Here is a 27,945-nt window from a genome sequence, read left to right on the forward strand (position 1 = left end):
ACCATGGAATTTGTCATAACACTATGAGGAGAAGACAAAAAAGAAAAGTCTCAGAATCCTTCTGTAAGTTATTTTTGCTGGAGAATTTATTATTCCAATATTCTGTGATTTATTAGAAAAGAAACAATTTAAGAAAAAATGTAAATACTTCACAGATAGTGTGTTAACCGAGATTGCATATTGGGGCATCTCGGTGATGACGTCACAAACACATTGGACATAGTGTAAATACTTACAAACAAGGACAGGGACATTTACAATGATATATTGATATATACACAGGGCAAACAGCTCCACATCATGCAAAGTTGATCAAAACGGGGGGAGGGAGGGATTTCTGCATGTTTTCTGCACCTCTTTGTCAAAACCACATATCCTGGCAGCATTTTTATATGCCAAAGATATGATTTTTTCAAAGGTATGAAGGGATATTTTGTTTATCCATCTGGCAACAGCCACCACTTTAATGATGTCACCACGGCAATGGAACTGCCAATTCTTTTACATATTTCACATTTTCATTTATCCAGAGGAAGTTAATATATCTCTACAAAAAAAAGGTTGTATGTTGACGAAATTTTGATACTTAGATTAAAAGTGCTCACATGACAGAGTAAACCTTCCATGCATGTAGATCAGCAGTGTTTCTGTGTTCAAGTTATAACATTTTACAACATCACGAATTATATATTCAAACATTGTTTGTGTTCTAGTCCATTCTTACACGCATCATATTCTGTTTTACATTTCTGACATTGAATAAACTTTTGTAATAGTTGTACGTTTAACCTTTTAGTGCACCCGATTGTATGTTCTTCAACTTAATTCTATAGATGTTTATATAAAAATAAATACAAATGTTCTATCCACATCAAACAATTTTTGTCATTTGAATTCTTTTTCAAGGGTAATTTTGTTGTTGTTTAAGATTACATTTTCCATTAATCTAAACATTTCCCAGACAGTAACTTGAGATTGCAATGCAACTCGCTATTAGTCCAAGAAGTTTTTAATTGTCACGACATCGAAAACTTTTGACTCTGCATAAACGTGGGCTTATGTGATGGTTGTCTATGTGGCCAACTAAGACTCTGAGTGAAACAATTATCACAGATTTAAAATGGATTGACTCATTACTCACTAGTTAGATATTTAGAGGGGAAAACGAAAAGCTAGGCGTATCCTAAGTTGATTGATGAAAGAAACGTTCTTGTTTATCGAAAATTGGCACATTGGGTAAACCTTGCTCTCAACTTACAACCAACACATAGAATGGAGCTATAATGATTCGGTGGATGCTTTATCATTGTTTAAAGGTAAGTTGTCAGTACAAGGACTACCACCATATTCTAAGTAGCGTGGTTCTCATTGAGTAATAAAATTAATCGATGGACAAATTATTATTAAAGTATTATTAAATTAAATTATTATTAATGTACAAGATTGTCCACTTCTGCCAGAGCAGATGAAACACCCTAAATTGTTTTTTTGATGATACAAGTCAACGAACAACGGAAAACTGACCAGGATGTGAAAAAAAACCGGTAAACTGAGCAACAAAAATGTATGGTTAGAATGGGATTTGAGCCAGTGTGACCCAGTGGATCAACAAGCCCAGCACTATACAAAAATGAGCTATTCCAGCATTAAGCTGGTGGCGATCCCTATACACAGCCATTTCCTTTGCTGGTAGCCCCAGTCAGCAGCCACAGTACTTTGCATAATGTGTAACCATGCATCACGCCCCAGTCTCCTTTGATGTACATCCCAGAAAACTGGCATTTGGGACAAATTTCAGCTTTATCAAGAATAATTATACCCATAAATGAACAATGGAAAAACTGACTGGGTAGATTATTAAGAATGAAACAGGAGCAAAGGAATTAAGGGCTAGAACAGGATTTGAACCAGCAGCTTCTGGGTTACCCCCCTCCCCCCTGGGTTACAAGAGCTGTTTTGTGATGATTTGAGAGTACTTGATCTACGGAGCCTCAGTATATCTGACATTCCTGGAAATTAAGAAACATCTTGAGTAAATGGATGTAACAGTCCGTAAATGAGTTGATACCTACATTGTTACCTAGACAAGTTACAGTATCGGGTCAACATGGACATGAAATTATCATACACGTTACTCTCTTTTTTGCTATACAACACGAAAGCAACAAACGATAACAATACTAGCCGTAGCATCTACATATATGCATCGACATACGTATAATACAAAAAAAAGCCAAAGAGAATTGACCTAATCCACAAGGTCACAGACATATTAATGTCCATTTCACACACTCTGTACATTAAAACTATTCACATGGACTTTACTTACAGCATCCCAAACTTAATCCCATTGATGACAGAATACAACCAGAGGACAGATCATCCCTTGCCTTATATTCTTTCTTATTCTCTACGGGATTTACTCCAACCTGTCTAGGCTGTCAGCTAACTTCACTAATATCTCTCTGGCATCAGTTTTCAACTCTTTTCTTCTTCTTCACTTTCAAAATGACCTGAATATTTCTTTCACAAGTAACAACTATGCATACCTCCAATTTGCATGCTCTCGTCTGCACAATGCAAGTGTATGCGTATGTTACAGGAAATAATTTATTTCTTTGAACAGTGTTCTGACATGCTCTCGTCTGCACAATGCAAGTGTATGCGTATGTTACAGGAAATAATTTATTTCTTTGAACAGTGTTCTGACATGCTCTGGTCTGCACAATGCAAGTGTATGCGTATGTTACAGGAAATAATTTATTTCTTTGAACAGTGTTCTGACATGCTCTGGTCTGCACAATGCAAGTGTGTATGCGTGTGTCACAGGAAATAATTTATTGCTTTGAACAGTGGTTCTGACATGCTCTGGTCTGCACAATGCAAGGATGTATGCATATGCCACAGGAAATAATTTATTGCTTTGAACACCGTTCTGACAAAAATCAAGTGAAAGACTCATCTGCAGAGACTGCTGTGTACATCAGACGACATGTATGATATGACGATATCCAGCTTGTAGATTTCTGGGGAGACCGAAGGACAATCTTCTCGTTCGCAAAGAAGGAAGACATTGGTGAGGGAGGGCGGTCCTTTCACTGTCAGTATGTATGTTTGAAGTTATCTATAGACCGGCTTGACCCAGGCTTCTGCTCCGGCTACTTTTAACCTCTCTCGCAGATCTGTCTTCCTCTCTCTCTCTCTCACTGCATCAAATCACCATGGCAATCAAATTGTTCTAGAGAGACAAAAAATGGTCAGATACAAGATATGCCTGGAAACTGTAGTTGAAATAAGATAATGGTCCAGGGAGGTTTCAAACGGAAGTGTCTGCAAATATTACGAGTTTTAATATTATTTATATATATTTATATATTATACATTTTAATATATAGACCGGGGGGGGGGGGGGGTTCTCAGTTATTTTTCTAACAGGGCCAGCGAGAGTAAAATACAACATTGATTGGAGTAACGGCACACACTATACCTAGATTGTGCAATGTTCTGGGTATGGCCGGAGGGTGATCAAGCCTATAACACCTTACATTCCTGCAAAGTGGGAGATTGGGGGTCAATTCTTCCTTTGGCAAGCCGAATTGAAATCTTTGAATGGGGGGGAGGGGGGCTTTGGCTTGCAGGCTGCCTATTATACTGGTTTAGACTATTTGATGTGCTTAATACAGTATCAAAAGTAGTCCACGAGACTTGCAGATATTTTGACATCATATCATCGTCTGTTTCAGGCACATTTAGTAAAATTCAATAAGCAATGAATGAAATGATTTACGTCTATGTTTGCAATGAGTGTATTAAAGAGTTACAAAATGGTCGACAACTGCGAAATGTTCTTTCTGAAATAGACAGGACCGTTGAGTCGAAGGACCACAGAATGATAAAAAATACCGCTCACCTGAATTATTAAATTGACTGTCTTTTGTGGGAGCCCCGTAACTTTGTGCAAGTCTTCAATCTGACAAAGAAAATATTAAAATAAAATAAAACTGTTAGCAACACTGCTTATCCACTAGAGAGCCTGTGTAAGAGAATGTGTAAAAGTAAGTTGGCTTGACGTTTCGATCCTAGCAGGATCTCCTTCAGAGGCTAAATGACAAGTAACAGTAACAGAAGGGACAAAAACACACAGAATACAGACAGGTTAATGAGCATGGTGAACACAAAGAAATAGATGTAAGGGGGATTAGTAGACAAGGGATGGAGAGAAGAAAGCAACAGGGGAAGAGGAGAGGTAGGAGATAAACAGTGGAGGGACAAAGAGAGGATTAAGGGAAGGGTGTAGGGAACATATTAAGAAGAGAATATTAAGAAGCGAGACTTAAGGCAGTGAACAGGTAGAAATTTACTCAGGAGAGAAACTAAACATGATAGCCAGACTTCATTCCCTGGCTGGCAAACTGACCCTATTCTCATTTCAAATCCCCTCACGCAAGGACTGTGATTGTGTCATGATGGCATTGATGTGCCTCATGTAGTTTCTTCTGCATGTTTTATGCAGATAAAGGTTAAAAACCAAAAATCGGAATCCTCCGAAAGCCCATAAGTGCCCTTTGAAAAATATTTTTAAATAGTTTGAATGACTTTTATTAATTTCTTCCTGCAAAATATGAATTGGTAAAATCAAATAAATAATTCGTGGCTAGAAAGTTACATTACAAGTTTTTTATCAACAAATTAATAATATAATCATTAAATAATTCAAACGAATTAAGTAATTCATACAAAAAAAATCAATATTTTGTAGCTACTGATTATAACAAAATATTTGTCAAATGGCACTAATGGAATCCCATACAGTGTCTGAACTATTATTTCTCTAGTATCAGAGGTAATAACCATGATATCAGCCTACAGTATTAGCATACTTATATGGCCAAAATGTCAATCAACTATGAACACTTTTTGAGAAAAACAAATCATGAACCAGTGAGTGACACTAAGTGATCAGATTAACTACAAGATACTTTCCTCCCTTTTTTGTTGTTGTACCTTTTCCATTTCAAAAGGATATTTTACTGTTATAATTTAAAGGATATTTTCACAAGAAGAGTACAGTGATTGTAATGCATCACAAAAAACATCACAAAAACAGCACAGAAACATCACAAAAACATCACAGACATATCTCATTTCAAAGACCTAAACAAAACACTGACGTCACACTTCAGCACAAGTGTGGTTTTTTTACTTTTCTCAGACTACCAACTCATCTGGTAAATTGTTGTAATTACACTGGAAACGTTTGTGCATAACGCCACTTGTGCTTGGACATTATAGCTATGTATTTGGCCACTTAAATTGGACTCTATAGCTAATACCCTTTTTCCATTTCATCGAGCATATAAACATTAATTAATATATAGAAGTAGCATCTGTTGTTACTGTTTGATACTGTATGATATTAAAGACGACATTGCTCCCACATATGGCCAAACTTACACTCTGAAATTGTCCAAACATTTGTCTCCAGTTGTAAATAAGTTGAGCTCTCTTCTCTCCGATGCTCTGTAACGATTTCAGTTGCTTGACTGTTCCAGTGTTTAGGACATTTAAAATAGACGCCACTAGGGGAAAATCAGAGACAGAAACAACACAAAATAAAAATAAAAATTTGAAAAAACTGCAAGGCAAAATATGACGTTCCACCACAACGGCAAACTAGATCAAAACACAAGAGTCCAATTAAAGAAGGACTTCCGGGTTAAATTCCATTTCAAGAACCACGGTAAGATCTAGACATAACCACAACGGTTTCAAATGGAGACAAACGTTCAGTAATTTCATAGACAAACTGTTGAACATTACATGGAAATATTAATCACCATAATTCAAGCAACAACAGTATGTTAATGTAGTATTTGATATTTCCTCTTTTACATTTGATCTGTTTTGTTACATCAAATCTTCCAAAAGTGAGTTAATGACCTAACTTTGAAGAGAACTTTTAGCCCTCTCCACCCCCCCCCCCCCCAAAAAAAAGCAATCTTTGAAATAAACTGAAAGTTACCAATGCTGTTTACTAAACAAACAATTCAAGAGGGCTGCAATATCAATCAAATTTGAAAGTCCGAGCTCTGCTTAAAAATAAATAAACTAAATCATGACAATTTGTTGTTCTTGCAATGAAACCTTTGTAAAAAAAAAAGGTTTTACCATGTCTTTCTTTAAATTCAGGATCCAGTCCTACGACCTGCAGGTTTTCTTTATCTGTTAAATCTTTCACCTAGGTGGTAAGAAGATGCGAGTGTTATATATATATATATGCAAATGTTATATATAGGTAGTATTTTGAAGGGAAAGATGGAAGCAAAACGGTATTGGCCACGGAAACACTTGATTTGATAATGGTAACTAAACAGATCCTAAATTACAGACGTGCTTACAACTAATAGCCAGTTGGAACTTACACTGATACCTATCCAGAGATGCAATCATAATAGCATTTCCTCCATGATGTTAATAAATTTAAAAAGGGGAAATAATTTCAAAAACAGAAATCTGGAGCAGGATTGGTCTCCACCCATTCTCAAAAGCAAAGGGGAGAGCTTACAACACCCCCACCCCCTACCCCCCATCTCCACCCCACTTTCAAAACATTCATTTTAAGCCATTCAATTCAAACCATCTTGTGACCTGTTCTTTCAATAGTGAGAACATAACTGTTAATATAATGGTCATAAATTGTGAACACAAGTTGCTCTAGGTTGGCCTGCATTCGTTTCATGTTCTCGACGTCAAATTTATTTGACATTGCTAAACGTCGATGCCTCTGCAACATATCTCACAGAGTGTTACAAGTCCAACTTACCTTTGCAAAGTGTATTTGTCTCTGTTGGCTATTTTTGCCAGACTTTCTGCTCATTCTTATATTCTTACAGTTAGTAAGAGGTGACCAGCCACAATCGTCCTTCGTAGATGACCTCGGGTCTTCAATTTAAAGAACAAAACAATAGCAGAAAAGTGAAAACTTTTTAAATTAGAGAATGAAATAATAGAAGGAAAGTTGCTGAATATCCTATTTCCCGTGATTTTCTGACCCTACATCTGTCAAAAATAAACTGTTAACTGTGTAGGTCTTATACTGTCCATGTTGGTGTTACGTTGAAGGTTACATGATCAAATATCGATGTGGAATATTTCCTTTGTCAGGCTTTAAAACAAAACCTACTGTATTGATCCAAAGCTGTTTTTATTTTCATTATGCAAACTTGAAACAAGTAAATAGAAACGAAACACCTGCAAGAGTTAGTATCTTACTTGTTTTGTTTTTTTTCTTCTTCCTTTTTGGACTGGTAAACTGAATCAAGTTAGTTTATATTTCCAACTTAGTTAAAACCCACACAAATGCCAGGTAATTCCACACATACAAAGTAAAACTTTCTAGGTCAGATATAGTATACAATTTGTCTATACCTCCAGTGTATACAAAGCTAACTAATTTTCTCCACTTCCATGAAATATGCAAACTAAATCAGTAGGAACGTCCCTAACATCCTGAGGTACTGTAGGTTATGAAATTAACTGTACAACAAATCAAATCATTCAGTAAAAATGATAAAAATTGAAGTACCTCCCCCTCCCATTCCCCCCCCCTCCCCCTAAAAAGATATGCCAGACAATAATAAAACGCCCACTTATGTTCAAACTTCGATTCAGCATTTTACTGCCAATCTAACAGTCGTTCTTCCAATGAGACACCCTACAGTAGGTTGTTTCATTTCATTCACCTCAATGTCAGGAAATTATAAGGAATGGCAAACTTTTATCTTTTCTAAATTCGGGTCAGGACTGACGACCTTTAAAATCTGTCTTCTCTTGCCCCTGCTACCACCCTTGCCCCCTTCCCCATCTTGATTACCATATATCATATCCAACCCACACACACGTTTGTACCTTCCAAATTTACCCCCCCCCCCTTTGTCTCCTTACTCCCCTTTTATTCCCTGACCTCCATTGTTACTCCCCATTAATTCCCTGACCTCCATTGTTACTCCCCATTAATTCCCTGACCTCCATTGTTACTCCTCATTAAGTCCCTGACCTCCATTGTTACTCCCCATTAATTCCCTGACCTCCATTGTTATTTGTTACTCCCCATTAATTCCGTCCTCCATTGTTACTCCCCATTAATTCCCTGACCTCTATTGTTACTCTCCATTAATTCCCTGACCTCCATTGTTACTCCCCATTAATTCCCTGACCTCTATTGTTACTCTCCATTAATTCCCTGACCTCCATTGTTACTCCCCATTAATTCCCTGACCTCCATTGTTATTTGTTACTCTCCATTAATTCCCTGTCCTCCATTGTTACTCCCCATTAATTCCCTGACCTCTATTGTTACTCTCCATTAATTCCCTGACCTCCATTGTTACTCCCCATTAATTCCCTGACCTCTATTGTTACTCTCCATTAATTCCCTGACCTCCATTGTTACTCTCCATTTATTTCCTGACCTCCATTGTTACTCTCCATTACTTCCTTGACCTCTATTGTTACTCCCCATTACGTCCCTGACCTCTATTGTTACTCCCCATTAATTCCCTGACCTCTATTGTTACTCTCCATTTATTCCCTGACCTCCATTGTTACTCTCCATTACTTCCCTGACCTCCATTGTTACTCCCCATTAATTCCCTGACCTCCATTGTTACTCTCCATTACTTCCCTGACCTCTATTGTTACTCTCCATTAATTCCCTGACCTCTATTGTTACTCTCCATTTATTCCCTGACCTCTATTGTTACTCTCCATTACTTCCCTGACCTCCATTGTTACTCTCCATTACTTCCCTGACCTCTATTGTTACTCTCCATTAATTCCCTGACCTCTATTGTTACTCTCCATTAATTCCCTGACCTCCATTGTTACTCCCCATTAATTCCCTGACCTCTATTTTTACTCTCCATTAATTCCCTGACCTCTATTGTTACTCTCCATTTATTCCCTGACCTCCATTGTTACTCTCCATTACTTCCTTGACCTCTATTGTTACTCCCCATTACGTCCCTGACCTCTATTGTTACTCCCCATTAATTCCCTGACCTCTATTGTTACTCTCCATTTATTCCCTGACCTCCATTGTTACTCCCCATTAATTCCCTGACCTCTATTGTTACTCCCCATTAATTCCCTGACCTCTATTGTTACTCCCCATTAATTCCCTGACCTCTATTGTTACTCTCCATTAATTCCCTGACCTCCATTATTACTCCCGATTAATTCCCTGACCTCTATTGTTACTCCCCATTAATTCCCTGACCTCCATTGTTACTCCCCATTAATACCCTGACCTCTATTGTTACTCCCCATTAATTCCCTGACCTCCATTGTTACTCTCCATTAATTCCCTGACCTCCATTGTTACTCCCCATTAATTCCCTGACCTCTATTGTTACTCCCCATTAATTCCCTGACCTCCATTGTTACTCTCCATTAATTCCCTGACCTCCATTGTTACTCCCCATCAATTACCCCCAAAAATTTGTATAGAGTTTGTCATTGCTCTATATGTAATGGATCTACCACATGCACATGATAAGTTATGATTTTGTGACAGAATGCATTACTCACCACTCTGTGTTTTATGAAGTACGTTTTTAACGGAGGCCATTTCTTTCTCCAGCCTTTTCACATGTTGGAAACCCCTCTTCAATTCTGGATGGGTGTCTGCTGTAGATTTAATTGTCTGGGTTAATTTCTGAAGTAGATTTTGCTCTAGGTTATCCAACCTTGATTTAACATTCTCTTCGAAACTGGCTTGTCTCCTGATGAGAGGACTGTTCAGAGGAAAAAAGTGAAAAAAAATTAATTAACCTAGACATTTTATTTGCCAAGACAGATTTCTATTCATCACCATCTCAAAGACAATTCTTTCTTTGTATAATAAAGAAAAACTTAAGTAATGTAATTATATGATTAAAAATATTAAAATATAAGAATAAAAGAAATATATATGAAAATCTTTCATGCAAGTCTTTGTTCCAAAAGAGCTCTAGGAAATATTCTTTTGACGTAGATCATTGAACTTTCTCTTCAAGAAATATAATTTCTGTGTTGTAACTTTTCCTTGCATAATGTTTTAAGATTATATGGAAATAGTGAATGAATATCCTAACAACTTTTCATATTATTGTTTGGGCTTTAGCGCTTAATATTGTCATTTTGTACTGCATCATGGAAGACATAATATTTATCTCTGTCTCTCTATTTCATATTCCATGTTTAATACTGCAGAGTTTTAATTTAACATTTTTTAATTACTAAAACTTTAAGTGATGACTGACAAGTGAGGAATGTTTCTCTTTTGCTACAAAAACAGTACCAAGTGCATCGGAGAAAACATTATAATACTGATACTTAAACAGAAAATTACAAGCACAATCAATCATAACTTAGCTTTATAACTGTATGTAGACTAATGTGAACACTGAACACACACAAAGAATGTACGTTATCTCATTACTGAAAAACCCTATACAATAATTTAATTCTATACCACCAATTTATAGAAAATTATTCTTTCTTTAGCTACTCTGAAAAGTGATGTCTCTAAAAGAATAGTAAAGCATTTGTTTTCCAAATATATGGTACAATACCATAAAAATAAAAATTACCAATTTATATTTTTTCTTAACGGTGTACTCCTTATTTGTCAATTACTGTATGAGTCGTATTTTAATTTTCTGCTTTTGTCTTAATATATATATATATATATATATATCTATATATATATATATATATATCTATATATATATATATATGTAACAAAGATTCAATTGTTCACTTCCTGATATATATTTATATAGTATATATAACTTTGTATATTAATATATACACATATTATATTTACGGGAGGTTAATAGCAAATTGTCGCCATGGGACTATGGGAGGACTTAATTATTTAAAATCAGTTGCAAAATCTATTGAAGTTTCTTTCTTCAATTGAGTTTACAAGTCTTTTACCTGAATCCTGTATCGTGTATTCTGTCAGTCACTGTTCTCTGGTATAGTTTGGCCTTCTTGCTGTCGACATTCTCTTCGTCAGAAATGGAACGTTTCTGAGGGACATTCTTTGCTTCTGGGATCTTCTTTGTTTCTGGAAGGCCAACAATAACATATTAACGGAATCAATGTATACATTTTCTCTGTCTAAAATTAAAAGAGGAAGCAATACTCCTGACAGCAGTCTCTCATCAAAATCATGTGTTCATTCATACTTAGTAAAGATTCCTAAATCCTATTGGTCCATTCAGGTCAGCTGACCGTGGTTAATCCTGTGAGTAACGCACGGTAAAATTACGGGGCATCACTTTAATAAATCTTTGGTTATATGTAACCAAAAATGTTTTGTTTTATGATTTTTCCCCCACACAAATGGTAGTGTATGAATGAACAGGGTTAATCAACGGTCTAGCGTGCGTTACTCACATGATTAATGCACTCCGGGTGTTAATGCTATCGCTGGATGCACTTGGGCTCCGCCCTTGTGCATCGCTTGCATTATCCCCCGATCGTGCATTAATCCTGTGAGTAACGCACGCTAGACCGTTGATTAACCCCTTATTCATTTATATGATTAATATCAATCACGTACTAAAACTAATTATCAGAATCCCCAACATTTATCATTGTGGGAATTATTTCATGTTCGATAAGTCGCAAATTTGATTATTAAAGGCATTGAAGACTCGCCCCAAACCGCGTGCGGCCATCTGAAAAAGTTAACTTTCCGTTGCTTGCAAGCGAGGTTTTGTTGGTGTCGCTACAAAATGCAGACAGTAATGAAACGTGATACCTTGTTATCTTTTATCTAGACCTGAGATGCCCATCGCTGTATTGCTTGTACACTGTGCTGTGGGTATTGACCGCACCAGTATGTAGTGACTGTACACTAGTGTCTAATTACCGACGGTAGCAAGCTGTGTGTATTTTCTGGGATCGATGGTGGTGACTAACACTTCTGTTACACCTCATTCGAAACTAGGTCAGATTACCAGCATTAGACGTTTCTATTTGTGCGAGTCTTCACACCGTTTAATCTCTGTGATTCATACATCACAAAAATAGGGAAAAGTACCTATTGGGTCATAAATCAGTGAGTATAACATTTTGCTGTATATATCTTGCTATATATACGAGATTTCATGGCAAGAGTGTCGATTTAGTACCTGAAATTTCCCTGACGAAAGGCTTGTTCACCACATTTCGTGACTTTGCAGCAAAGTTGAGGGTGGTGTAGGTGTCCATATAAAATTCCTGCTCTGGTGCGATGTTGGTCAGCATGCAGGCATGGGCATGGCCGCCCAATGAGTCCTACCAAGAAGAAGAAAAGGAGGGAAAGGTAAACTTTAACTGCCAAGTATACTACTGACTCCAAATTGTGCCAAAACTCTAAACAAAATGAACCATTCAAAAGATCAAAACTCCTTGATGAGGGCTTGCAGTTAATAATGAAACTGCAAATGAAAGTCTATCAATTTTAGCATATAAGCTGAGCATGGTAATTTACAAAGGGAAGGACCCAACATGGCAGCAAAGTTAGCTAAGACTCTGGTAGGGATGTGCCCAGGATTTCCTGAGTGCTGGGTATACTGATCGTCGTCCTGCAGGAGAGGTCTAAGGGGGAGGGGGGAGAAATTTTCTTGAAGGTGCTCAGATGCCAAATGCTGGCACTTGTGTAGCTTTATAAGCTCATACACAAGTACTAGTTTTGCTAACAATTTACATTTTGTTAATTTTTTTTTAGTGAAATATATTACGTATACCTGGTAAAAGTTATTAATTTGTTTCAAAGAGATTTTAAAAGGGACCGATTGAGAGCCGTAAGTAATGTTTCTCGCATGCGTAACTGAGGCATTATTAGTCTGTATGATTTTGGCATAGGCTAGGCCCAATTTATGTTGAATATATTATTAGGAATGTCGGGATGTTAGATGAAAAATAGTGCTGGGCGGGATTCACAATTTTTAAGACAGTGCTGGGCGGTAAATTTTAGTGCAGGGCGGGGCCACACAGTGACGCCCAGCGTGAGCACATCCCTGCTCTGGATGCCAATTTTAACCGATTTTTTTCTCAATTGGGGTCTTATCGTTCTTCTCTGATGGGGAGAAGACAATGGGGAGGGAGAGACTGTGTGGGAAGGGCAGATCAAGAGGAGGGGTAAGGTAGAATCTTGAAGGACACTTAATTTAAATAATTTGCTGTTATCAGGACTGCACTCATGCATTTTAATACTTGACAATCTGAAAGATCATTGGAAAGGAATTTCAGGACCTACAATGTACAATTATAAATTTATTTTGCATCACAAATTCTTCCCAAATTAAAGTGACTAAATCAGCATTTTCATGCCACACTGCCCATGTGCAGCTATTTTATAAACGATTGATACAGGCTGATGTCAAAGGGATGCCTCGTCATCTCTGAGATGACTATAAGTTAGCTTGACATTGGCAAACAGTAGAAGTCAAGGATACCTGAGACTCTCGGATAACCTTGACTTATATATACTGAGAGGAAACCAACTTGCAGTCATTGGCAAAAACAAGTTAATTAAATAAAAAAAAATAAAAACAAACTGATTGGAAGATGTTTCACTGAGCGAGAGTCATAATGCCAACTAGTAATTTATGAACTGGAGAGTCAACAGTCAAGTCAGTGGTTACTTGCCACGTTGGTTATATACATATAACATTTAATGTAAGCAGTGTTTACAAGGTTCTCGTAATTAAACGCAATCACCATTGCACAAAATCAGTTTGCCTTCGGTATAGGAATCAAAAACTGATTAAAACATTGTCAGATTGCATGGTCCTGCACGGGGAACCAGAAAACAAACATGTTTTAGTGGTTGCTACGCCCAAACGTATACGTAGTGTAATAAGCCATACATGTTAATATTCATGAACTTGTGCACACCAAAATGAAGAGGGATTGTGTATTGACTAATGCGGCAACATATAATATGAAGGCACCAGGAAATCAGTTATCATATTGTCAAAGTCTATTTGGTGACATTGTTTAAAAACATATCCATGCATGAATATTAATGAGGTCAAATTTTACGATCTCAAAAGCATGAATTGTGTATCTACATACAGTACTGTACTTACATTGTGTTAGCCAAGTACATATGTATCAAACTAATAAGACAAACTATTTCAGGGATATCTGATTAAGAAATTTTATGTTCACTGATTAATATTCATTATATGCACACAAAAAACAACACGGTTGATTGAATGAATTTATGTAGTGTGACAGACCTGATACAGTACGTCAAGGGTGAAAATCATTGAACATTTGGTTCTTGTCTTGTGTTTGAAAGTCATTTCTTGCAATTTCATGAATATTAATGACATTGATGGAATTGGAAATGTCCTGAAAATGTGCTTATTTTGTACCAACATAACCATACCAGTGTAAGGCAAATTTTATGTTAAGCCCTGCCCATTCATAAATATTCATGACATGGTAACCACAAACAATCTGTTAATCACAGGCCATCTACCTAAAAAGTATGAGATTGATTTAAGTTGTGTTTGTTGAGATATCATGTCTACAAGCTGTTTTTGACAATTTTCCATATAGACCCACCCATCATGAATATTAATGAGGTGAAAATTGTATTTGTTAAGAACATTTACTTACTATGTAAGTTACATCACCATATCCAGTATGAACTAAATGGGACAAACAGTTGAAGAGATACTGACATTTTCAGAATTTTACATTCAGCCCCGCCCACTCATTCATATGCAAGAAGCCATATCAAAAACCATCGGGATCATCTACTAACCATGACTGAAGTATTACATCAATCACATAATTCCTGCTTGAGATACCTTGTCTACAAGCTAGGGAATCACATACACACACTCATATACTCATACACACACGCATAGGCGGTTCAAGCATATGCCCACACATACACACATGCATAGGCCAACACTAGACTGCATAGGTTCCGACAGATGCCAAAGCATCGGAATACAAAGAATCACTGAACGAACTTATCGATAACGTGTAAGTTGAACCTGTTTTGTCCTGTACCGTTGAACATTGCTTTATTACGGCAGTTTAATTTTCGAAAACATTTATCTTAACGAAGCAGCTATTGATCCAGCTGTGTATATATTCTACAGTACAAGGAATAAACTTCAATGGAAGAAATGCATCACAGTGATAACAAAACAGTATTAAACTATCTATGGGATGTTTCTTGTTATATACATTCTAACATCTTACCTGTAAAAGCCTTGTTAGTTTACTGTCTCTGTATGGTATTCTAGGCTGAGAAAAGGGATAACAAAAACATATCTGTACAGATAAGGCATGAGAAACTAATAAAGAATTTAGTCTTCAAATTTTAAACTTTAATCTCCCATCCCCCCACCACCCACCCTCTCCCCCCCCCAAAAAAAAGGACTGCAAAAAATCACTGTAATGATGTTTATTATTATCCTAAATTTTAAATATTTATAATTACTGATCTATAGGCAACATACAGTATGTCTTCTTTAATTTAAGAAAGATAAAAAAGAAAAGCGGTAAACATCACATAATTTGAAATTTAATTAGTTCAGTGACAAACAATGAACACACAAAGATTTCCTAGATAGCCTGAGGTTGTGTGAAAACTTAGAATGTGTTTTGTAACTTTCGTAACCTGAAAATGGTTGATAATTTTAGAGCAACCGTTTTTTTCCAGTGAGGTAGAAGTCATTAAGAAACCTATTAAAATTCCAAGGGTTGCTCTTATCAGCTTCGTAATTGTCATCTTTGAATAAGGATAATTAGAATATTTGAGGACAAGTTGTCAGCTTCCTCAACAATTATAAATCAAGCCATGTACTTCATTAATTTTCCAAGGGTTGCTGTGTTTTTTCAAGTATTTTTTTCTCAGTTTGTTTCAAGAGATAATTATTCACAAAACAGTCTGGAAGGTGGTATACATGATGATCTTCAGCTCAAAGTCAAAAATTTGACAGCAAATAACTTCAATCTTTTTTTCTCTGAGACTAGTTTTGAAGTGATGATTTTAGCCTTTCATTCAACAATGTTTGGTTTCTAAGCTTGACATGGGGTGTGTAGCAAATGCATCTACATAAACACTGACCAATAACTTATAGGAACTTTGAGTATTTGAAATTAGTCCACTCGAACATAAATAGTGTAAGTATACTATACATACACACTCATTAATATACTTTACACAAACGTACAGTAAAACAATTGAACTGGTATTGCACTGCTGTTTGGTTTTACTTTTCCACTCAACAAAATACAGCTCAAGTAAAGCTCACAGTAGCAAGTACATACTGTATTATTGTACATAATGATAAGTATTATATATACTTCGTCTGTGACAATTGCGGTCGAATTTTGGCGTTTTTTGGAAATATATAAATGAATAAAAAAACAATGATAAAATGAGTAAAATTCTAGAATATACAACAACACAATGTACACAGTACACACACTCATTAATATATAAACTCTAGACAAATGTACGGTAAAACAATTGAATTGGCAGGTATTGCAATGCTGTTTGGTTTTACTTTTCCACTCTACAAAATACGCTCAAGTAAAGCTCACAGTAGCAAGTACATATTATTGTATATAATATGAAGTATTATACTTCCTGTATGATAATTGCGGTCAAAGTTTGGCATTTGTTGGAAATATATAAATGAATGAAAACGAAAAAATCATGATAAAATGAGTAGAATTCTAGAATATACAAATTATACAACAACACAATGTACACAGAGTCAATGCGTTTCTCATTGCCTTATGTTCTTATTTTTACCTGACATGATACTTCAAAAGGTATCACCGAAAAGGAATGTAATATTTTATCCTTAGACGCTATCTGAGGGCTATTCAAACTAAGCCCAGAAAACTTCCAGTGCAGAGGTAAATAAATACTGTCAGCGGTGATATGCCACCAAGATAGGGTTTGAATTGAAAATTTGAGCCACGATAAATGATTGTCCGTGCTACCTGAGACGATCGAACTTACCAAGCCTTGGTTCAGAGCATCCACTACCTTGCCAAGTTGAAAGAGGGACATGTTAATGCAGCCACTCTCTTTAAGTCTAAAGTGAAATCAATATAAAAAAGACAGATATAGGCTTAACAGGTATTCAAGCCAATGCCACAGTAACGCCAAGAATAGTTTTCCAGTTTTTGTAGTACTTAAAGGTAAAGGTGCAATAACATTGAAATAATAATAATAATAATAATAATAATCAGCAGTTATTTTTACGACCCTTAAGGACCACAAATGTGGGAGAAACCTGCAAGGGCTTCTATGGATTATCACTTACATGTCGGGTGGATTCCAATTCAACGTTTGCAACTCAAATTTGGAATCTTTTCGATTTAGAAAGTCATTTCTGATGGCAAAAACCGTAAATTGCCCTTGAATGAAAAACCCACCTTACCTGGCCGGGTATCGAGCCTGGAACCTCCCGATTGCTAAGCCTAATTGCTAAATACCACCAACTTTATCCACTAGGCCACAGCACCGGTTGCAATGCACTGTATCATATTATATTGTATTGCCCTGCACTGTTTGTATTGTAATGTACTGTATTGTATTATAATGTACTGTAATGAACTGTACTATATTGTAATGCACTGTATTGTATGGCAGTCTACTGTATACATTGTAATTCCTATATATTGCAGTGTTCTCCACTACTGGTTTTGTCCAGGCGCGCCGCCCGGACAAAATTTGAAAAGGCTGGCTAGCGCCCGGACATAAAACTACCGCCCGGACGAAAAACTTGGCCGCCCGGACAAAAAAAAAATACACTGGCACCTCGTCAAACATTTTCTAAAAGTCACTCATATTCTTTAAGAGTGACGAATTTGATCGAAAATACATGTTTTGTTCCTGCCGCGGCCGCGATCGATTTGCGCATCACCCCCGTATGCCTGTAAATTCTCCAATACCTACACACATGACATATCGTAAATAAACACCGACTCCGCGAGGTACGAAACTTCTTCGATATTATGAAACAAACTACGTTCGGCAAAGCCCTGTTTCTAGAATGCCTAACAATGAACAGGGTGCACGATACGTACATCAGTTTACAACTGCAGTGTTTAACCCTACTTAAATATCACGGTAGGCTGGCTTCATGTGTTTCGAATTTTCCCAGGTACCTTGCCAAACAACCCCCTGTCTAACACCTGTTTTTTAACATTTTTGGCACGTTTCCAAAAAACTTTTCATGGAGTAAACTATTTTGGCTTCACTCTAGAATTAATTAGGTCAGTCAGTAAAGGATCGGTGAAGTTACGCGAAATATTATCTTATACGTTCAAGAAAAGTAGGTAAATATCCCCGTAACATTAGGGTAAGTAAAACACACCTCAAGCCAACTGACTCCTTCGCATGAACAAAACAATCTATTCCCCATGACACCAGGCACAGTCTATACTAGGGTTGTCCAACCTTTTGCAGAGGAGGGCCACATGGAATGATTATGATGAAGGAGGGGCCGCATGAACCCTACGCTCGATTTTTTGCCCGAAGCCCAAGGCAACAAAATTTGAGCACTGCGCGAGGAGCGCACTGATTTATTTTCCTTCCTGATAAAACAGATGATTAAAGTTCAGCCGCCCCCCCCCCCTACCTCCGCTGAGAGAGTGTCACACAAACTGACCTGTATGCAGTTTTTTGGACCCAGAAGGTTCGAATGATTGATTATATATATAGCTTCAAATTGCTATCAATAAATCTGCTCACTAAAATTTCGCACCGTAGAGCATCTCTGGCGGGCCGGACGCAACCCTGCGACGGGCCGGACTGTGGCCCGCGGGCCGTAGGTTGGACAACCCTGGTCTATACCATACAGACATAGCACCATATCAAGGCCTCAATAGCTACAGTATGGCCATCTTTATGAAAGTAAAACGTGCAATCCCATGTTTTAGGCCACTTGGCATGATTAACTAAATGCTAAATATTGTGTCCTTGTAGAGAACGTCAACTTCGCAAAATTCAATGTAAGTTGTGTTTTTGTTGTTACGGAGACCCGTAACCGACGAAGTGGTTAGGTTATTTACTATACACTTAACTATGGTAGGATATTAATTTTTCCTTTTTTTGTGAAAATTCTAGAAAATACTTTCTTTTTCTGCGGCTCAACACCAGATGTGGTCTTATGGTTAATTCATAAATGGGTGTACTAGAGCCTTGTTTACATGAAATTAGTTGCATTTAGCACGATATGCCAGTTTCGAGTGAATTTTTCGAAAGTATTTTGCTCGATCTTTCGTAAAATTTGAAAGGTGTACCAACTTACTTTTCGTACACAATTGGTAATTTCTCTACTGATTTTCAGAGTTTTGTTCTCTATACAGTGAATGTTGTAAAGGACGGGTTTTTACGAACTTCAAAAGTCATGAAGTTGATAAACTATATTTCTTTTCAACTTTCTCACTGCAATTGTTATCCTGTTAGTGTTGAAATAAATAAAGACTAATTTGTTATTTGATCATCTATTTATCATTCTTTCATTCATTGTGTGCATCTGTGTAATAAGGACTGATAATTGGTTGATATGCCAGAACTTGGCAATTATCCCAGTCAAGCACAGGCTGTGTTGGGTTAGCCTTGCACATTGTAGAATAAGTTTTCATGGACTTAGGGCCTATTCATTACTACTCATATTTCAGCAACAATTTTGAAGTGTTCTTATTTTTTTTTTCATTTGGCAAACGTAAGAGAAAATTTAAAACACTGCCTAAAAAATAGCAATTCCTGGAGATACATGCAAGGCAAATATAGCACCAAATGTTGCCCCATTTGGCGTCTAGCCCACCTTCGGAGTGCAAAAATTTTCCAAATGGGAGGGGGACACCCCCTCCCCTTATAGACCCCTCCCCCAGGACGGCGATTACCCCCAGGACGGCGATTACCACCCGGACAAAAAAATGACCTGCGGAGAACACTGATATTGTATTATATGTATGGCATTATAACAAGGAGTGTTAGCTCAATGGTTAACGCCGGTGCCTTCCAATCATAAGGTCCCCGGTTCGAGTCCCTCCAAGATTTATGTATGTTGTCCAGTTACAGAGTTGTTTACAATTGACAATTCGTCATCACGGACGTTAAATATGAATGTGAGAGACTGACTTCGGTCAGCTTGCTGCTTTGATAAGCCAATGAGGCTTCTTCGCGAGTTCCTGCTTGCAGGATCTAAAATACATACTGTACATACATATTATAATGCACTGTATTGTATTATATAGTAATGCACTGCACTGCTTTATAGTGAATTGTTATGCACTATATTGTATAGTAATGTATTGCACTGCTTTGTAGTGTATTGTATTGTAATGCACTGTATTGTATTATAATGGATTGCAATGAACTGTAATATATTGTAATGCACTGTATTGTAATGCACTGTATTGTAATGCACTGTATTGTAATGCACTGTATTGTAATGCAGTGTATTGTATACATTGTAATTTCTATACATATTGTATTGTAATATAATGCACTGTATTGTTATCTACTATATTGCATTGTCATGTACTATAAATTTTATTATATTATCATGCACTGTTTTGTATTTTGTTATTTTGTAATACACTATTAATTTTTTATGCACTGTATTGCAATTCATTGTACTGTGCTGATGGCAAAGTTAACCAAATGATACAACTGCAATCAAGGTTTTGGCAATGATAACTCAGTGCCTGCCTGTCTGAAAGTTCCATGAACAGGTACCATTTACTGTAGAAACTACATAGGCTCTCCATTATCAGAATTATTTCAGTCAATCTTACTACATTCTCACCTAATTCCCTGGTTCCCAGTCTTCTTATTGTTTTCACTTCCTGCCAGGTCGATCAGATAAAGTTTGCCGATCTGACTCCGCACCTCCTTATCGGTTTCTTTGGTCTTCTTGACCTTTGAACCAAATTGAAAACAAAACCGTATAATAAGTTGAAAGAAATGTTTACAACCACTGATACTATATATGAGGTACTACTGTATATATGATCACAAATACATTCACTGCTATAATTCAAACACATTCTGCAATATCTGAGCATTCAATATCAAATCATGTATAGGTTCAACAAATTATGACAGTGCACTATCAGTCATTTATCATACATGTGTTGCCTCAAATAAACCAATTGCCTAAAGCGATGGTTCGCAACCTATGCTTCGCAACCCGATGTCTCGGTCACAAAAGGATTTTTGGATGTTGTTAGCCGTGTGTGTTATTCTCAGGGTTGCACTGTAGCCCCGGGCTTCAAGCCAAGATTGACGAACTTGTGGCAAGGAAGCAGAGCCAACCAGCACATTCCAGGTGGCATTGTATTTGTAATGACAAATTTAATGTGGTGGGAGTGGGACGATCAATGGGTCGGGCCTTCAAAAAGTTTGCCGATGGCTGGTCTAAGGGCCTTTGCACCGGTAAGTATTTCATGGCTGCCAGAGACAACATTTTGAAAGACAGGCATGGCCTATGGGCCATTAGAGGGCTAGGCTACATAATTATTTATGGGAGCGGACGTCACAAATTGAAGGGCAATCTGAATATTTGAATGTCACTAATCATTTACCATGCATTCTCCTTGTCTGCTTCCCCCAATGTGTTTTAACAGAAACACTTAATACATACTTGTACAAGAAAGTAGCAATAATTCAAGATAAGAAGAGGTGATGTGTTTATGGGGCTTGTTTTGGTTTTCAAAACAGAATATATAGGTCTTCTGGACAGAAATTCCAAAGTGAGTACTATTATTAAGCTTCTGCATGGTGTGGTTCTAGCAGCAAGCATCTAGAATGAACAGAGCTCATTGGATTCATTTTGGAGTATATCGCTTCAAATAGTGGTGCATGGTGACCTCTGACCTTAAATTTTTGATAAAGTTCTGGGCAAACCTTGGTCAATATTCACATTCATTCATTTACAGTGGAAGGTCAATCAATTTTTTATATATTTTCAAACAGCATCCCAGAGCGACAACTATATGATTTTGGACCTACAGTATAGCCTACAGTATGGCCTACACTGTAAACTAACTATGCTACTAAGTACGAGTACTAAGTTAGAATCACCATAACAAGCCCAGCCTTGGTCAAACGTATATAGGCTAGTATTAATATAACCTAGGCTATAGGTCTAGCCTAAGCCTAGTTAAGGCATAAGTAGGGCGACTGACAATATAGCCATGGCTTAGGTTTCTGGCCGAAATAACGCTAAATTTTAAAAACATATCAATCAATAGTGGGTCTGCATATATATTTAAAAGTATCTAGATGAGAAAGTCAAGTTGGTACTTGGTAGACTAACGTTAACAAGACATCTTCGCAAATGGTTTCTTTTCATATCAGTAGCGGAACCTGGTTACGTTTAAAAATTGTGCCACAAAATAGAGGGTGTCCTTTAAAAATAAAAGCCTGAAACAAAAGAAAGTATGTCTTCAACAAACAGCATCCCAGAGCAACAACTATATGACCTTGGACCTACAGTCATCTCTGCTGAAAATTTCGAAAATGACCCCCTGCCCCGCAACTATCCACTGTATGAGCAACTCTATTCCATTCATATCTGCGGGAGGAAAGCATTTATCAGTACTTTACAAGTCTGATTTTGTCTTGAGGTTCGTACAAATGAAACCAATTTTAAAGTTGGCAAAAATGAGAGTTGAGTAGAAATTAGAATCAAAACGGACTTACTTTAACCAGAAGGACGCTGTGACTTCGACTGGATCTGCTATTGAGCTTTGTTGCTGCAGTTGTTCTATCAAATTAGAAAGATAAAGAAAATTACAACAGTCTTCTAGTGACAAAAGAGGTGTTGTTTAAAAATAACATTAAACTGAATCATTATTAATATCATGTATTTTTTAATTGCTTTCAATTTTCTCTATCTTTATTTCACTTTAACAAAATCATCCATTGATGTCAGGCGATGAAGTCAAAAGGTACCTAACAGTTTCTTTTTGTTCATATGAAACATAAGATAATGAAAGATTTCTATCGAAAAAAATCCATCTTTATCTATCAGCCATGACATGACGAATATTCTAGAAAGGGATAAAAACAGATCGTACCGATTTTGATTGGCTGGTTGAAAATGCTTTTGGAAGTCTTGAACTGATGTTATCTCTTGCTCTCCTAAATTTGAGATGAAGATATTACGTTGTTGGTCTTCTCTTATCGGAAGGTTGTGAGCTTTGACCTCTAACAGGTCATATACCTAAAAGGAAAGAGATTATTATCGGCAACAGATAAGAAATGATGGCTTTAACGTAAAAAGGAAATTTTTTTTGTTCAAGCTGATTATTGACCAGTAGTAATCTTTCACGACACGTGAAATGTACTATGAGCAACACTAATATAGGCCGTATACCTCCACATGGGACTTCCACTGTGAGACCGATATTAATATACTATACATATGAATTTAAATGTTTTGATTATACCGCTGCCACATTATGGAATAACTTACCCCAGGACATATGCAATATTAATATAGACTTAACGCAATTCAAGAAATTGCTCAAAACACTGTTTTTCAGAGCTGCCAACACAGATTAATGTACTTATTTTTATACTTGCTGTACATACTTAATTCAGGTGTTATTATTGTATTTGTATTTTTCTTTTTCTTTTTTAACATTTCTATCATTTATTTTTCTATACAATCTTATCTTTTATAACCGTTTTAACTGTTTACTGTTAACAAATTATTATCTTTTGTTGTAAAGCGCTTTAGAGCAATCTTTTAATTGAATAAGGTGCTATATAAATTTCGTGCAATAATAATAATAACATAGATGTATTACGGACAGCATGAAAGGTGGTTATGTACCATACAGCATTAAATACAACAATAACATTGATCAGATGCATTGCTCTGTTGCAGTGGTTATAGATGGACATGTAGAGAATGCGTTATTGTTCAAGGACAGGAAAGTACTTGAAGGAGTGATTGTTAATTTGGTAAGTAGTAATAAGGACATGGTCGTACATGGCTATTAATTGCCAAAAGCTCTAAAATCAAGGGTAAGCGGTCAGTTTTATACCAACCTTCTCTTGGTATATCTCTAGGTAACTGAAACTTATTGTATGTTTCCACTCTGGGTTGGGACCTTTCTCTGAGTTCTTTATCGCTCTGAAGAGAGTGTAAAGGGACCTCGGAATGACTCCTGGCTGGTCCCTGGTGCCTTGCATTGTATATGTTTTACCTGTTAAAAAGCAGAAACAATCAACAACACAATTCAAACGTTTTAATAAAAAACTACCAATCCTCCAGTTGCTCTACAAATGGCATATTAATAATACATTTGTTATGTTGCCACGGCCCATCGTCTAATATGATAGCTAATATCTGTACCTCATAATGGTCAGTAGCGCTCTGCGAACGATCTTGTAAACAATACAATTGTTCAGTTGCATTTACAGTACGTGTGGTCTTAGCCGTTCGCTTATAGCTAAATATCTTTAGGTAATAATGGTCAGCCTTGTTCTGCAAATAGCATAAACGATAGGCTTGTGACGAAGTAACATTGCTTCGATGTTAGCCTGATAGCCTAAATCTCTATATGGTCAGCCATAACATAACAAGGTAAATTGCATGTGTCATCTCTATACTCTGTGATATCTTAAATCACTATTAATGCAATCTACACTTCCAAATGAAATGGACAAATTTCACTGTTTGGGATCTCAGCAGCAGAACAGACTACTGTACAGTATTGGACCCACCAGTCTAATGACTTTCATATCACAATGTCAGTATATACCATATTGATGTGGAAGGGTTTTTTCAGCTACAGTGTGGCTTTAGATTCCAGGGTTGTAAAAACAGACTAATTACTAATTCCCTTGGATAATTCACGTGGCATTCGCAACAGTGCAATTACAGAAAGTTGGCCTTTTTTAGGAATTACTCTCAGATTGCAAGGAGGTATTGGCAGATTTTTTCAACATTAAAAGTGTGATTCATTTTTTTTAACACATGTGGAAAATACTATAATTTTAGTGCATGAGAAATTTTACAAGAATTTCCAAACATTGATAAATACTGCCCACAAGATGAGTAGCTAATGTCATGTTATAAAATATATCCAGATTATAATAGGTTACATACATGTGCCTACAGTATATGATATCTCAAAAGATCAAAGCTGATTCCTGTACACCATCTCAAAAACACCCCTTGAGTAGTACATTTACGATGATACACTGCTGTATATAGTCCATCTTTACCTGCACCAGTTGGTCCATAAGCAAACACACTGACATTTTGTCCTTGCAGTGTATGATGTAGGAGAGGTCGAACACATTTGGAGAAGATATCTTTCTGTTGAGATTCTTCTCCGAAGAAGTTGTCAAACTCGAACCGCAGACTCTGTTCGCTGTTACGCCAGTTCCATATTTCCAGAGATTTGTGGTCAATTCCACTAACACACTTATCAACTGTGGGCTTGCTCAATGCTGGCCTCAGTCTAACAGCCACTTGAACCCTGCTACCTTCACTTTTCACTGCCATAGCTTAATACAAGCAAGTAATCTTCATACCTGAAAGATTGTAATGAGGAAATATTGTTTGCACATGTATGTATGAGACCTGACAATTTTCGATGACGCTACTCAAGTTTATACTTGCTCACTAACTATGCGACTTAAGTGATAAGGTTTTCATTTGAAACTTCCTCAGAATTTTCCTCTGTCATTTCTGTTTGTTTTGTTCTATAATTCTATAATTTTATCAATCATGTCTATGCTGGATAATAAAATGATTGGATTGAATTAGGGCATAAAAACTTACAGAACAGTTATCCGGAGTCAGACAGATAGGAACGTTAGAAATAGTCCTAGTTATTTTGTTCATGCAGGGGATAATGTTAGGGCTAGGTTTAAGGGAATTCATATTCTTTGTTTCATTTTCTTTACCCTAGTCTTTTTATTTCTTCTTTTGTTAGCCTAGGCCTAACACTGAACTGACTTCCACAGAGTAAGCCGTCAATTGACTTAGGCCTAGTAAGCTTAGGCACAGTAAGCCTAGGCACTAGGCAGGCTAGGAAACATGTTCTTGAGCAAACATGCACACATTGTTATTGTTACCAGTAGCCTTGGAAATATTAAACATTGTTGTTTGCCAATGCATGATCCTATACTTAGGCCACCTAAAATACTTAATCTCAGTTCTAGGCCTAGACTACAATATTTGGTTAGGCTTCACCATGGCCAAGTCGATTAGGCTAGTAATTTATAGTAAGCCTATAGTCTAGGCTACAATACAATTATAGTACAGTACCTCAGTCCAGGGAGCTGAGTTAGAGTAGCAGCTCCCTGCTCAGTCCAACACTACCTGTAGGACTAGAGCCTACACTATACACTAACTACTAGTATAGTAAAGGCTTCATAATTTACGCACAGTTGTAATTGACACACCTACAAATATTACTGGCAACGATACAGCATGGCAACTTAAACTCTTTGCAGTGAAGCAGTGTTACATATTTATGAGTTTGAATCCATATCAGCTATGTGCTGATCAATAAGAAAAACTCGCCCGGGAAAGAACTTGGGCAAGAAAACCAAACTACGGAACGCCTGATCCGCTCTCAACCCCAGTCCCCTTGCATCGGGACTGTGACTGTGTGATTATCGTCGGGTGTGCATCACCATTCCCCTCAAAAGGGAACAGATACTACACATGATCTTAGCCAAAAGGGCGAGAAGCGATTCCCTCACCCCAATTTTGCACTGGGGATTTGGAAATCTTACTCCCTAAAAAATAACCAATATTACCACAGCATGATACCACTACTCTCTGGGACCTGACCTGTCTGAGCCTAGGGGCTCAGAGCATAGCAAACAGCATTCAGAGTCAATTGATATATACTTTCACAAAAGTTACAGTAAGCTTATCGAGGAATGTGTCAATTTGGTGGTATGAAAGAGCTTGACACGGCAGACATTTTGTGGTCAAGTTCTGCTCAAGTATGTTCGGATGCACAGAACAATAAATACTTTGGGATCATTACATTTCTGAGGAACCACACATATGAAAAAAACAAACAGTTGAGTGATTTGGATTTTTCCTTGATAGATATCGTTGATCAAATCCTTAAGTGCGTCAATTATGAGCCCACCATGCTACTAAGTTAGAATCTGCATAACATCCAGCCTTGGTCAAACATTTATAGGCTAGTAATTATTAATACAACCTAGGCTATAGCCTAGGTCTAGCCTAAGCCTAGTTAAGGCATTAGTAGGGCGACTGACAATATAGCCATGGCTTAGATTTCTGGCCGAAATAACGCTAAATTTTAAAAACATATCAATCGATAGTGGGTCTGCAAATATATTTAAAAGTATCTAGATGAGAAAGTCAAGTTGGTACTTGGTAGACTAACGTTAACAAGACATCGTCGCAAATGGTTTCTTTTCGTATCACTAGCGGAACCTGGTTACGTTTAAAAATTGTGCCACAAAATAGAGGGGGCCCTTTAAAAATAAAAGCCTGAAACAAAAGAAAGTATGTCTTCAACAAGGCATAGTCTGCGGAGAATTGTACGGAAGCCAAGAAGAGACATGCCTATTGACGATTTTCACACATTGCAACAACAAAAAACCAACAAAAAAAACCGGGTAAAAATCTGCAAAAGACACGTTTTGCACGCTTCCTTACAACTCTACAAACCGTCAAAAATCTAGAAGTTACCAATTTGATAAGATGTACTATATGTAAACCGCGAAAACTGAAACTTACCGTCTTTTCACACTTTCTTACTTCTTGACAAAAAATCAAAGATCTGGAAAATAACGTTTTGACGAAATGTAATTTGCCGTTTTGCTTGATTATACTTGTATATTATTTTTAATGCGAATATATTATCTTGCAATGAGTAAACTACAGGTGC

General features: G+C 36.9%; 1 protein-coding gene across 1 annotated transcript; it reads right to left on the reverse strand.

The window, feature by feature from the left end:
• Positions 1-59: 59 nt before the first annotated feature.
• Positions 60-27,539, reverse strand: LOC139981037 (kinesin-like protein KIF22-B). Its single transcript, XM_071993144.1, has 16 exons — positions 27,439-27,539; positions 25,283-25,594; positions 24,101-24,258; positions 23,122-23,267; positions 22,745-22,808; positions 20,847-20,959; positions 17,042-17,117; positions 15,265-15,309; positions 12,186-12,330; positions 10,981-11,113; positions 9,589-9,794; positions 6,824-6,942; positions 6,169-6,238; positions 5,455-5,579; positions 3,911-3,970; positions 60-3,238 (listed from the first exon to the last, which is right to left on the reverse strand). Exons 2-16 carry the CDS (start codon positions 25,563-25,565, stop codon positions 3,212-3,214), a joined length of 1,770 nt encoding a protein of 589 aa, XP_071849245.1. The 5' UTR covers positions 25,566-25,594; positions 27,439-27,539; the 3' UTR covers positions 60-3,211.
• Positions 27,540-27,945: the final 406 nt, after the last annotated feature.

The sequence above is a fragment of the Apostichopus japonicus genome, chromosome 15 (assembly GCF_037975245.1).
Source record: "Apostichopus japonicus isolate 1M-3 chromosome 15, ASM3797524v1, whole genome shotgun sequence".
In the NCBI taxonomy this organism is placed as follows: Eukaryota; Metazoa; Echinodermata; class Holothuroidea; order Aspidochirotida; family Stichopodidae; genus Apostichopus; species Apostichopus japonicus.